The following is a 13,871-nucleotide window of genomic DNA, read 5'->3' on the forward strand; positions in this document are numbered from 1 at the left end:
TCTTTATTTATTTTCTGTTTGGATGATCTGTCCATTGATGTAAGTGGGGTGTTCAAGTCTCCCACTATTATTGTGTTCCTGTCGATGTCCCCTTTTATAGCTGTTAGCATTTGCCTTATGTATTGAGGTGCTCCTATATTGGGGGCATAGATATTTACCATTGTGATATGTTCTTCTTGGATGGATCCCTTGATCATTATGTAGTGTCCTTCCTTGTCTCTTTTAATAGTCTTTACTTTCAAGTCTAATTTGTCTGATATGAGTATTGCTACTCCAGCTTTCTTTTGACTTCCATTTGCATGGAATATCTTTTTCCATCCCTTTACTTTCAGTCTATATGTATCCCTTGGTCTGAAGTGGGTTTCTTGTAGGCAGCATATAGAAGGGTCTTGTTTTTGTATCCATTCAGCCAGTCTGTGTCTTTTGGTTGGAGCATTTAATCCATTTACGTTTAAGGTGATTATTGACATGTGTGTTCCAATTACCATTTTCTTAATTGTTTTGAGTTTGTATTTGTAGGTGTTTTCCTTTTCTTGTGTTTACTACTTAGCGAAGCTCTTTTAGCACTTGTTGTAAGGCTGGTTTGGTGGTGCTGAATTCTCTTAACTTTTGCTTGTCTGGAAAGCTTTTGATTTCTCCCTCAAATCTGAATGAGATTCTTGCTGGGTAGAGTATTCTTGGCTGTAGGTTTCTCTCTTTCAGGACTTTCAGGATATCCTGCCATTCCCTTCTGGCCTGCAGAGTTTCTGTGGAAAGGTCAGCTGTTATCCTGATGGGTTTTCCCTTATATGTTGTTTGTTGCTTTTCTCTTGCTGCTTTTAATATTTTTTCTTTGTGTTTAGTTGTCGTTAGTTTGATTAATATGTGCCTTGGTGTATTTCTCCTTGGGTTTATTCTGTATGGGACTCTCTGTGCTTCTTGGACTTGGTTAATTATTTCCTTTCCCATGTTGGGGAAGTTTTCCACTATAACCTCTTCAAATATTTTCTCAGACCCTTTCTTGTTTTCTTCTTCTTCTGGGATGCCTATAATTCGAATGTTGGTATGCTTAATGTTATCAGTGAGGTCTCTGAGACTGTCTTCTAATCTTTTTATTATTTTTTCTTTTTCCTGCTCTGTGGCAGTTATTTCCCCCATTCTATCTTCCAACTCACTTATTCGTTCTTCTGCCTCAGTCATTCTGCTGGTTATAGCATCTAGAGTATTTTTAATTTCAGTTATTTTGTTATCCATTGCTGTTTGTTTTTCTGAGTTCTTATGAACTGTTTCTTGTACTTTCTCTATTTTGTTATCGAGATTTTGTATCATTTTTACTATCATTACTCTAAATTCCTTTTCAGGCATTTTTCCTATTTCCTCCTCATTTATTTGGTCTTGTGGGTTTTTTTCTTGCTCCTTTGCCTGTGTGGTGTTTCTTTGTTTCCTCATGGTTGTCCAAACTTTTGGGGTTGCTTGTCCTTGGGTTTTTTTGCGTTATTCTGTGACCAGCAGAGGTTCCTTTATTGTTCGTCTGTAAGCGTCGGTGTGTGGGGAGGGAGAGGGTACAACAGTGGCTCCTTCTCCTGGGAGGGAGTGAGCAGTGGCGCACTGATGTCTCAGTCAGGCTTGGAGGTGCCTGTTGCAGAGGTCGCCGGTGGCTCAGGCGTACACAGAAAGTCTTAGAGTTGGGCCTCTCTCGGGGGTTTTTTTCTTTTCTTTTCTTTTCTTTTTTTCTCTCGGCAGCCTCCCTGCTGCTGGCGTTGCAAGGGGTTTTAATCTAGCCCCACCCGAGTGCCTGAGGGTACTTGTTATCCCTGAGCGCCTTAGGTGGCCCGCAGGGCGTCTCTCCACTGCCTGTTGCAGAGGCGTGGAAAGAGAGAGAGAGGCTATGCGCGTGGCTCCTCCCAGCCGCCAGTGAGCCTGCAGCCTCCAGCCGCCATCATGGCCGGGCAGCTCTCAGGAACGGGCACTCCTCTCCGCGGGCCTCCTCCCTCCTGTCCTCTCGGTCCGTCACCCTACCGGCAACAATGTTTCCCACACTGAACCAGCTCTCCTGTTCCCACACTCCCGCTCCTGGACCCTCCGTTCAGCCGCGGATCGATGTCTTGGTCCGGGAACGCTGAGCTGCGCTGTGGACCCTCCAAATGTTTCTCACTCCCTCCCGTCTGCCACAGCTCCGCCGCTTCACCCTCTTTGAGCCGTCATAGATGCCTCCCTACTGGCTATGTCGGGCTCCCCGCAGTCCCATCCGGTGTCAGAGGCCGTCTGCTGGTGTTCAGCTGGTTCTCTGTGAGAATTACTGCGTCCTTCCGTGCATTCCCAATGCGTCTGTGGGGAGGGATGCACTCCACGTCTCTCTACTTCGCCGCCATCTTTTCCTCCCAATGATTACTCTTAACTTGAATCTCAAAGTGTTATTCTTGCTTTAAAATTTTATATATCATATATGCTATTTCTCTGTTTCATAATAGTATATCATCTATTAAAAGGTCAGAGTAGTGCCAAAAAAAATAAATGAAGAAAGCATTACCTACTTTCAATGAAAAATGAAATAATATAGATGGCTACTGTTTGTGAATGCTTGCCATGCGCCCAACATTCTGCTGAATGCTTTGAAATTATTATCTTATTTTTCTTCTCAAAGAACCCATGAGGTACTTACTATTGTCTAAGAGTTCCCATAGAAGTGAATTAAGGTTGTAAATCCTGTAAGTCTGTGAAATGTAAACAAAACTAATGCCACCACCTTTGTGCTGTTATATCTCCTTAGAACGTTCCTTCTCCCACATCAACTCAGCACTTTCTTATTTTCCCTTTAAGTTCTGGCTCAGAAGCCTCCTCTCCTCTTATGGTTTTCCTTGACATAATTTAAAAATGTAACTCATGTGTTCATCCATTATGCATGATATTACATTTGGACCACTCAAATCTCTCATATTCAACTTACCTAAATGTCCATCTTCAGCTGTGTGGTAAACACCTGAGGTAAACACTTGGACCATACATCATCATCAACATGCATGGAATGGAGCCCACCATCAGCGTTTTCTTTGTATTTCTGGGAATCACTTTTTAAACTTAAATTTTGTTGTGTAATTATGCACAGTATTTAGAGTTCCAAAATAAATTCTACTGTCAAGCTTATCTAAGGAAGTCATGCTTCTATTCCTAGTCCTTCAATGCATTCCCTTACTTCTCCAATAGATAGTCATTTATATAACTTTAAGTTTTCTTTCTCATTGCTATTTTAAATACATATTTTTTGCATATTTATATCGCCTTTGTTTCTTAAATAGATGGTGTGTATAATATACACACATGGCTCTGACTTGCTTTTTTTAACTTAAAAATTTATCCCATAGATTACTTCCCAGTAGAACATTCAGATATTCAACATTATATTTTTAGCCACAAAGTAATCCATTCTGTGGACATAATGTAACTTATTTAGCCCATGTATTGGTATCATCAATTGATCAATTTTTTGGCCTTAGTTATGTAGTTTTTATTGTATATATTATATATTGTGATACATATATATATAATATAATGTATAGTTAGATACAAAATATAATGAATAGTGATATATAATATATGATGAATTCTATATTATATATAATGTATATATTAATACCTAGTTCTTTATTTCTATATCTTTATGTGTAATCTTTAACTATTTGTTTTATTTTCTCCCTCTCTTTCTTAGTATGTCTTTTGATATTTAGGACGTTTTTATTTTCTACTGTTTTGCTTTTATATAAATTTCTTTATATAGTACTCTACGAGCCCAATTTACAGGCAACTGTCAGTTGATGCTCTACCTCCAAAAATCTGTTCTGTTGGGGACTGCATCCCCATTTGTAGCACAGATACCTGCATCTAAGGAAGGGTTCCAAAGCTAATCTTTGTATAAATAAAAGCACAGAGAAAAATATTGTGTATAAGCCTGAGTGCACAAAAGTATCGAAAAATATTTATTAATTTATTTATTTTAAATAAATTTATTTATTTACTGGCTGTGTTGGGTCTTTTTTGCTATGTGCAAGCTTTCTCTAGTTGGAAAGAGTGGGGACTACTCTTCATTGTGGTGTGCAGGCTTCTCATTGTGATGGTTTCTCATGTTGCGGAGCACGGGCTCTAGGCGTGTGGGCTTCAGTAGTTGTTGTCTGAGGGCTCACTAGCTGTGGCTTGTCAGCTCCAGAATACAGGCTCAGTAGTTGTGGCACACGGGCTTAGTTGCTCCAAGGCATGTGGGATCTTCCCGGACCAGGGATCGAACCCGTGTCCACGCATTGGCAGGCAGATTCTTAACCACTGTGCCACCAAGGAAATCCCAGAAAAATATTTAAAAAGAAAACACATCAAAGAGCAGTCAGAAATTACCTGATTACATCTCCATTCCCCACTCCTCAAGCATCAGATGTGAATTCCTAGTCAGTACCCACAGGCAACTGGCAAATTTTTTCTATGTTAGGTATTCTCTCTCCTTTCCCTCCATTTTTGATGTTTTACTACATCTACATGTAAGTGGAATTGCTCTTGTTTAAATTTAATTATGTAAGTGTTTGTTGCTACTACATAAAATACAATTAATTTATGTACACTGACCTAACGTCTCATGTCCTTGCTAGTGTTCATTTCTTAGTTTCAGGAAGGTTTTGTACTGTGGGAACCCCACTTCCTGTTTAGTCCTCCCCCCAGGTAAGTAACTGCTGATTTACCTCCATTCCCTTCCTCATCAGTGAGCCTGCCCTCTAGCTATGTCTCCAAACGAGGCAGATTTAGTGGGCTCTCGGGTTGAAGGGTACATCATTAGTAAAATTGTCCTTTTGGCAATTCTGTTCCCATTTGTACCAGATACCTGCATCGAAAGAAGGGCTCCAAAGTGAATTTTTTTCACAGAAAACAGCACAGAGAAAAATATTGTGTACAAGCCTCTGTGGACAAAAGTATAGAAAATACATAAAAGTAAACACAACAAACAGTGAATTTTTTGAGAAACTCCACAGAACATCAGTTCCATTTGTGCAGAGTTTTTTTGTGTGTTGGTTTCCCCAGCTACCCCAGTGTCTTTAAACAGAGTCTCCCATGTAATAAATGCTCAACAGATACTTTATACATGAATGGGTGAAAAGAATGACATCTAAAGGACCAATGAAAGCAGACTCCCTTTCAGTGAAAACATTGGCTCCCATATCCACATAGAAACAATTGACAGGGCCTCAACACTACTCTCCGATGTGGTCGTGCAGTCTGCCATTTGCCAGTTTCCACCAAAACGCATTGTCTTATCAAGGACCTGAGTCACTCGTCTAGGTCCCCTGTTTGTCCTTAGGAGTGCATGTGGATTTGAAACTTTCCTATCAAAAGAAAGAAGGGAGGCATGACTGTGGTCCTATGGTAAATAGGGGCAGAATCAGGGCACACTTGGTTTGCTGCATGGGTGACACCTATATCGTCCAGTGCAGGTCTGAATACAAACTTGCAGACTGTGTTAAACAGCACCTTGTGCAGCTATTTAGCTGAGGTGATGCGTGAACCATATACTGTGTTCTTTCGGCTTTTATATACACGAAGTTCTCCAAAACTCTACTTTTCACTTATTTGTTCTTTTCTTTCATCAGATGCTTAGTGTCAGATGATTTGCCCATGAAATTAGGAGGCACCTAGGGAAGAATCAGGCAGTGAATAATGGAACTGAGAAGTGACAAGAGCATGCTGTGTGTCCTGCAGGTGTTGGTCAAATACACTCGTCTAGGATCTGAACACAAAATCTCAAAGGAGCAAACATCACACTGAATTTTGAGTGCAGGAAGTGTAACTTTATTTTGGTACAGAAATAGATTAGGTTATAGAAAAGTCCTAGGAAAAGGAAAGTAGGGGAATGATTTCAGCAGTTGTCAAGTGGAAGGGTAAAATCTGCTACCATAGAAGTGCTCCAGGCCATAGGCATCTTCCTCAATAACATGGCCTGGTTCCTCATTGGAATCATGAAGCCCAATTCAGTTGAGCAACATCAGCCCCAATCCATGTGTCCTAGGGGTCAGCACAAAAGGAGGGTCTACCTCTGCGGGCACAGAGGTGAATGGAGATGGCAGTCAGAGGGCAGAGAGCTCAGCAGCAGGAAGAAGGGCAGCACACGGGGCGGGGGCAGGTGGAGATGACACAGGTGGGGCGATAGCAAGTGGTGTGGCAGGAGACCCGGCCACAGACTGGGCGCAGGCAGCAGCTGGAGCCACAGGAGCGGGAGCCATAGCAAGAGGGGTGGCAGCAGCTGGAGCTGTTCCAGGAAGGGTGGTGGCAACTGGAGATGCAGCATCTGGGGTGGCAGCAAGTGGGCTGGCAGCACACAGACTGGCAGCCCTGGGGCCTGCAGCAGCTAGAGATGCAGCATCTGGGGCGGCAGCAGGTGGGCTGACAGCACACAGACTGGCAGCCCTGGGGCCTGCAGCAGCTAGAGATGCAGCATCTGGGGCGGCAGCAGGTGGTCCTGCAGCAGGAGGTCTGGCAGCTGCTGGGGTGGCAGCCGGTCTCCTGGCAGAGGTCTTGGCCACAGCTCTGGTCAGAGCAGACAGAGCCACAACAGGAGCTGACCATGGTGCCAATGGAAGGAGTGGGATTCCACAGGTGAGTTTCCAAGAGGGAGGGTTCTTGAGTTTGGCTGTCTCCTTACTCCTGTGGCCTTTTATACTCTGCTGTGAGCTGATGTTACCGTGAGCAACACTCTTTCCTTGTTGTTTTTCCTACTGGAAAGTCAATTAATATTGCTAGGTTAATAATTGTGTTTGTCATGTTAATTATGCCAATATCTAAGAAAAGCATCATTTCCTTTTTCTATTGTGATGATTCAATGAATCTTGTCAAACCATGTGCAACCACTTTGGTGTTTCTTCCTCTGCCTAATGTGTTCTAAATCGGAATATCACATGATATTCTATTACTGAGTTTTTATGTGTCACTTTTCTTCCTTTTTTGTGTATAACTGCATGCCAATACTTTGAGGATGGCCATCACCATGTCAAGTCTCTTTTTATATCAACGTGGAAAAAATGCATGCTACTGATATGTGGGAGGCTGATAGGGAAATAGGAGGAAGGACTCATCATTGGCATTTTGTATACAATGCAGGGAGACTGTGGTCTGGTGGGGGTGCTTTTTGACGTGCTTTTGTACAATGAGGGGAGACTAGGATGTGTTTCCTGGAGGACTGGAGAGTCAGGGGGTTACAAATGACTTCCAATCTCATTGTAATGACTACCCTAAGAGTTAGCTTTGCAATTCCCTTTTCAATGGTAAGAACCATCGAAAAAAAGAGGAGCTTTTCCCCCCAAGGATTCTTCTCCACATGTAGTATGCTGAAGGCGAGTGGGTTTCATCTGCCTTGATAAGCCAACATATGCACTGGATTCTGCATTATATAGAAGGTTTCACTAAAAGCATGTTTGTCTTGTACTCTTTTAATACTTTGAATTCAAGTCATTCTGCTTAAAGAGGCTATGAATGGGCAAGCCTTGCTCTTTGTCCTAAGGGCAATGAAATACGGTATATCAAAAGGCAAGATTTTGGTGAATAGTCCAAGCACCAAAGGATTAGTTTTCTTTTCTTTTTTTTTAAAGAACTTTTATTGAGATACAGTTAACTAGCATACAATAAACTGCATATATTTAGAGTGTATAATTTGGTATTTTTTTTCTTATTAGTAATGTATATGAGCCAATCCCAATGTCCCAATTCACTCCCCCCCAACCCTCCCCACTTTCCCCACTTGGTGTCCATATGTTTGTTCTCTACATCTGTGTAAGGATTAGTTTTCAAAACAAGCATTATGTTTTTGAAAGAAGAATAAGTTGGCAGATTGGGATTGACCTATACACGCTACTGTATATAGAATGGATAACTGATAAGAACCTACTGAACAGCACAGGGAATTCTACTCAATGCTCTGTGATGACCTATATGGGAATAGAATCTGAAAATGAGTGGATATATGTGTATGTATAACTGACTCATTTTTTTCAATGCAATCCCTATCAAATTACCAATGGCACTTTTCACAGAACTAGAACAGAAAATTTTACCACTTGTATGGAAATTCAAAAGACCCTGAATAGGCAAAGCAATCTTGACAAGGAAAGACAGAGTTGGTGGAATCAGGCTCCCTGACTTCAAATTATACTACAAGGCTACAGTGACCAAGACAGTATGGTACTGGCACAAAAAACAGAAATAAGATCAATGGAACAGAATAGAGAGCCCATAGATAAACCCAAGCATATATGGCACCTTATCTTTGACAAAGGAGGCAAGACTATACAACGGGAAAAACACAGCCTCTTCAATAATATTTCTTTTTGACAATAGTCATGGATCCTTGGCCTTGACTTAAGCAGTTCAATGATTACTCTTAACTTGAATCTCAAAGTGTTATTCTTGCTTTAAAATTTTATATATCATATATGCTATTTCTCTGTTTCATAATAGTATATCATCTATTAAAAGGTCAGAATAGTGCCAAAAAAATAAATGAAGAAAGCATTACCTACTTTCAATGAAAAATGAAATAATATAGATGGCTACTGTTTGTGAATGCTTGCCATGCGCCCAACATTCTGCTGAATGCTTTGAAATTATTATCTTATTTTTCTTCTCAAAGAACCCATGAGGTACTTACTATTGTCTAAGAGTTCCCATAGAAGTGAATTAAGGTTGTAAATCCTGTAAGTCTGTGAAATGTAAACAAAACTAATGCCACCACCTTTGTGCTGTTATATCTCCTTAGAACGTTCCTTCTCCCACATCAACTCAGCACTTTCTTATTTTCCCTTTAAGTTCTGGCTCAGAAGCCTCCTCTCCTCTTATGGTTTTCCTTGACATAATTTAAAAATGTAACTCATGTGTTCATCCATTATGCATGATATTACATTTGGACCACTCAAATCTCTCATATTCAACTTACCTAAATGTCCATCTTCAGCTGTGTGGTAAACACCTGAGGTAAACACTTGGACCATACATCATCATCAACATGCATGGAATGGAGCCCACCATCAGCGTTTTCTTTGTATTTCTGGGAATCACTTTTTAAACTTAAATTTTGTTGTGTAATTATGCACAGTATTTAGAGTTCCAAAATAAATTCTACTGTCAAGCTTATCTAAGGAAGTCATGCTTCTATTCCTAGTCCTTCAATGCATTCCCTTACTTCTCCAATAGATAGTCATTTATATAACTTTAAGTTTTCTTTCTCATTGCTATTTTAAATACATATTTTTTGCATATTTATATCGCCTTTGTTTCTTAAATAGATGGTGTGTATAATATACACACATGGCTCTGACTTGCTTTTTTTAACTTAAAAATTTATCCCATAGATTACTTCCCAGTAGAACATTCAGATATTCAACATTATATTTTTAGCCACAAAGTAATCCATTCTGTGGACATAATGTAACTTATTTAGCCCATGTATTGGTATCATCAATTGATCAATTTTTTGGCCTTAGTTATGTAGTTTTTATTGTATATATTATATATTGTGATACATATATATATAATATAATGTATAGTTAGATACAAAATATAATGAATAGTGATATATAATATATGATGAATTCTATATTATATATAATGTATATATTAATACCTAGTTCTTTATTTCTATATCTTTATGTGTAATCTTTAACTATTTGTTTTATTTTCTCCCTCTCTTTCTTAGTATGTCTTTTGATATTTAGGACGTTTTTATTTTCTACTGTTTTGCTTTTATATAAATTTCTTTATATAGTACTCTACGAGCCCAATTTACAGGCAACTGTCAGTTGATGCTCTACCTCCAAAAATCTGTTCTGTTGGGGACTGCATCCCCATTTGTAGCACAGATACCTGCATCTAAGGAAGGGTTCCAAAGCTAATCTTTGTATAAATAAAAGCACAGAGAAAAATATTGTGTATAAGCCTGAGTGCACAAAAGTATCGAAAAATATTTATTAATTTATTTATTTTAAATAAATTTATTTATTTACTGGCTGTGTTGGGTCTTTTTTGCTATGTGCAAGCTTTCTCTAGTTGGAAAGAGTGGGGACTACTCTTCATTGTGGTGTGCAGGCTTCTCATTGTGATGGTTTCTCATGTTGCGGAGCACGGGCTCTAGGCGTGTGGGCTTCAGTAGTTGTTGTCTGAGGGCTCACTAGCTGTGGCTTGTCAGCTCCAGAATACAGGCTCAGTAGTTGTGGCACACGGGCTTAGTTGCTCCAAGGCATGTGGGATCTTCCCGGACCAGGGATCGAACCCGTGTCCACGCATTGGCAGGCAGATTCTTAACCACTGTGCCACCAAGGAAATCCCAGAAAAATATTTAAAAAGAAAACACATCAAAGAGCAGTCAGAAATTACCTGATTACATCTCCATTCCCCACTCCTCAAGCATCAGATGTGAATTCCTAGTCAGTACCCACAGGCAACTGGCAAATTTTTTCTATGTTAGGTATTCTCTCTCCTTTCCCTCCATTTTTGATGTTTTACTACATCTACATGTAAGTGGAATTGCTCTTGTTTAAATTTAATTATGTAAGTGTTTGTTGCTACTACATAAAATACAATTAATTTATGTACACTGACCTAACGTCTCATGTCCTTGCTAGTGTTCATTTCTTAGTTTCAGGAAGGTTTTGTACTGTGGGAACCCCACTTCCTGTTTAGTCCTCCCCCCAGGTAAGTAACTGCTGATTTACCTCCATTCCCTTCCTCATCAGTGAGCCTGCCCTCTAGCTATGTCTCCAAACGAGGCAGATTTAGTGGGCTCTCGGGTTGAAGGGTACATCATTAGTAAAATTGTCCTTTTGGCAATTCTGTTCCCATTTGTACCAGATACCTGCATCGAAAGAAGGGCTCCAAAGTGAATTTTTTTCACAGAAAACAGCACAGAGAAAAATATTGTGTACAAGCCTCTGTGGACAAAAGTATAGAAAATACATAAAAGTAAACACAACAAACAGTGAATTTTTTGAGAAACTCCACAGAACATCAGTTCCATTTGTGCAGAGTTTTTTTGTGTGTTGGTTTCCCCAGCTACCCCAGTGTCTTTAAACAGAGTCTCCCATGTAATAAATGCGCAACAGATACTTTATACATGAATGGGTGAAAAGAATGACATCTAAAGGACCAATGAAAGCAGACTCCCTTTCAGTGAAAACATTGGCTCCCATATCCACATAGAAACAATTGACAGGGCCTCAACACTACTCTCCGATGTGGTCGTGCAGTCTGCCATTTGCCAGTTTCCACCAAAACGCATTGTCTTATCAAGGACCTGAGTCACTCGTCTAGGTCCCCTGTTTGTCCTTAGGAGTGCATGTGGATTTGAAACTTTCCTATCAAAAGAAAGAAGGGAGGCATGACTGTGGTCCTATGGTAAATAGGGGCAGAATCAGGGCACACTTGGTTTGCTGCATGGGTGACACCTATATCGTCCAGTGCAGGTCTGAATACAAACTTGCAGACTGTGTTAAACAGCACCTTGTGCAGCTATTTAGCTGAGGTGATGCGTGAACCATATACTGTGTTCTTTCGGCTTTTATATACACGAAGTTCTCCAAAACTCTACTTTTCACTTATTTGTTCTTTTCTTTCATCAGATGCTTAGTGTCAGATGATTTGCCCATGAAATTAGGAGGCACCTAGGGAAGAATCAGGCAGTGAATAATGGAACTGAGAAGTGACAAGAGCATGCTGTGTGTCCTGCAGGTGTTGGTCAAATACACTCGTCTAGGATCTGAACACAAAATCTCAAAGGAGCAAACATCACACTGAATTTTGAGTGCAGGAAGTGTAACTTTATTTTGGTACAGAAATAGATTAGGTTATAGAAAAGTCCTAGGAAAAGGAAAGTAGGGGAATGATTTCAGCAGTTGTCAAGTGGAAGGGTAAAATCTGCTACCATAGAAGTGCTCCAGGCCATAGGCATCTTCCTCAATAACATGGCCTGGTTCCTCATTGGAATCATGAAGCCCAATTCAGTTGAGCAACATCAGCCCCAATCCATGTGTCCTAGGGGTCAGCACAAAAGGAGGGTCTACCTCTGCGGGCACAGAGGTGAATGGAGATGGCAGTCAGAGGGCAGAGAGCTCAGCAGCAGGAAGAAGGGCAGCACACGGGGCGGGGGCAGGTGGAGATGACACAGGTGGGGCGATAGCAAGTGGTGTGGCAGGAGACCCGGCCACAGACTGGGCGCAGGCAGCAGCTGGAGCCACAGGAGCGGGAGCCATAGCAAGAGGGGTGGCAGCAGCTGGAGCTGTTCCAGGAAGGGTGGTGGCAACTGGAGATGCAGCATCTGGGGTGGCAGCAAGTGGGCTGGCAGCACACAGACTGGCAGCCCTGGGGCCTGCAGCAGCTAGAGATGCAGCATCTGGGGCGGCAGCAGGTGGGCTGACAGCACACAGACTGGCAGCCCTGGGGCCTGCAGCAGCTAGAGATGCAGCATCTGGGGCGGCAGCAGGTGGTCCTGCAGCAGGAGGTCTGGCAGCTGCTGGGGTGGCAGCAGGTCTCCTGGCAGAGGTCTTGGCCACAGCTCTGGTCAGAGCAGACAGAGCCACAACAGGAGCTGACCATGGTGCCAATGGAAGGAGTGGGATTCCACAGGTGAGTTTCCAAGAGGGAGGGTTCTTGAGTTTGGCTGTCTCCTTACTCCTGTGGCCTTTTATACTCTGCTGTGAGCTGATGTTACCGTGAGCAACACTCTTTCCTTGTTGTTTTTCCTACTGGAAAGTCAATTAATATTGCTAGGTTAATAATTGTGTTTGTCATGTTAATTATGCCAATATCTAAGAAAAGCATCATTTCCTTTTTCTATTGTGATGATTCAATGAATCTTGTCAAACCATGTGCAACCACTTTGGTGTTTCTTCCTCTGCCTAATGTGTTCTAAATCGGAATATCACATGATATTCTATTACTGAGTTTTTATGTGTCACTTTTCTTCCTTTTTTGTGTATAACTGCATGCCAATACTTTGAGGATGGCCATCACCATGTCAAGTCTCTTTTTATATCAACGTGGAAAAAATGCATGCTACTGATATGTGGGAGGCTGATAGGGAAATAGGAGGAAGGACTCATCATTGGCATTTTGTATACAATGCAGGGAGACTGTGGTCTGGTGGGGGTGCTTTTTGACGTGCTTTTGTACAATGAGGGGAGACTAGGATGTGTTTCCTGGAGGACTGGAGAGTCAGGGGGTTACAAATGACTTCCAATCTCATTGTAATGACTACCCTAAGAGTTAGCTTTGCAATTCCCTTTTCAATGGTAAGAACCATCGAAAAAAAGAGGAGCTTTTCCCCCCAAGGATTCTTCTCCACATGTAGTATGCTGAAGGCGAGTGGGTTTCATCTGCCTTGATAAGCCAACATATGCACTGGATTCTGCATTATATAGAAGGTTTCACTAAAAGCATGTTTGTCTTGTACTCTTTTAATACTTTGAATTCAAGTCATTCTGCTTAAAGAGGCTATGAATGGGCAAGCCTTGCTCTTTGTCCTAAGGGCAATGAAATACGGTATATCAAAAGGCAAGATTTTGGTGAATAGTCCAAGCACCAAAGGATTAGTTTTCTTTTCTTTTTTTTTAAAGAACTTTTATTGAGATACAGTTAACTAGCATACAATAAACTGCATATATTTAGAGTGTATAATTTGGTATTTTTTTTCTTATTAGTAATGTATATGAGCCAATCCCAATGTCCCAATTCACTCCCCCCCAACCCTCCCCACTTTCCCCACTTGGTGTCCATATGTTTGTTCTCTACATCTGTGTAAGGATTAGTTTTCAAAACAAGCATTATGTTTTTGAAAGAAGAATAAGTTGGCAGATTGGGATTGACCTATACACGCTACTGTA

At 41.1% G+C, this 13,871-nt stretch overlaps 2 protein-coding genes across 2 annotated transcripts; both read right to left on the reverse strand.

The window, feature by feature from the left end:
- Positions 1-6,093: 6,093 nt before the first annotated feature.
- Positions 6,094-6,576, reverse strand: LOC130840341 (keratin-associated protein 4-7-like). Its single transcript, XM_057715765.1, has one exon. It carries the CDS (start codon positions 6,574-6,576, stop codon positions 6,094-6,096), a length of 483 nt encoding a protein of 160 aa, XP_057571748.1.
- A 5,526-nt stretch (positions 6,577-12,102) lies between these two features.
- On the reverse strand, positions 12,103-12,585 carry LOC130840114 (keratin-associated protein 4-7-like). Its single transcript, XM_057715231.1, has one exon. The coding sequence runs from the start codon at positions 12,583-12,585 to the stop codon at positions 12,103-12,105; it is 483 nt and encodes a 160-aa protein (XP_057571214.1).
- Between the last annotated feature and the right edge of the window lie 1,286 nt (positions 12,586-13,871).

The sequence above is a fragment of the Hippopotamus amphibius genome, chromosome 17 (genome assembly GCF_030028045.1).
Source record: "Hippopotamus amphibius kiboko isolate mHipAmp2 chromosome 17, mHipAmp2.hap2, whole genome shotgun sequence".
NCBI classification, from domain to species: Eukaryota; Metazoa; Chordata; class Mammalia; order Artiodactyla; family Hippopotamidae; genus Hippopotamus; species Hippopotamus amphibius.

What these genes read in the sequence shown, in the direction of transcription:
- LOC130840114 (XM_057715231.1), bottom strand. Translation starts at nt 12,585, where the DNA reads ATGGTCAGCTCCTGTTGTGGCTCTGTCTGCTCTGACCAGAGCTGTGGC.
- LOC130840341 (XM_057715765.1), bottom strand. Translation starts at nt 6,576, where the DNA reads ATGGTCAGCTCCTGTTGTGGCTCTGTCTGCTCTGACCAGAGCTGTGGC.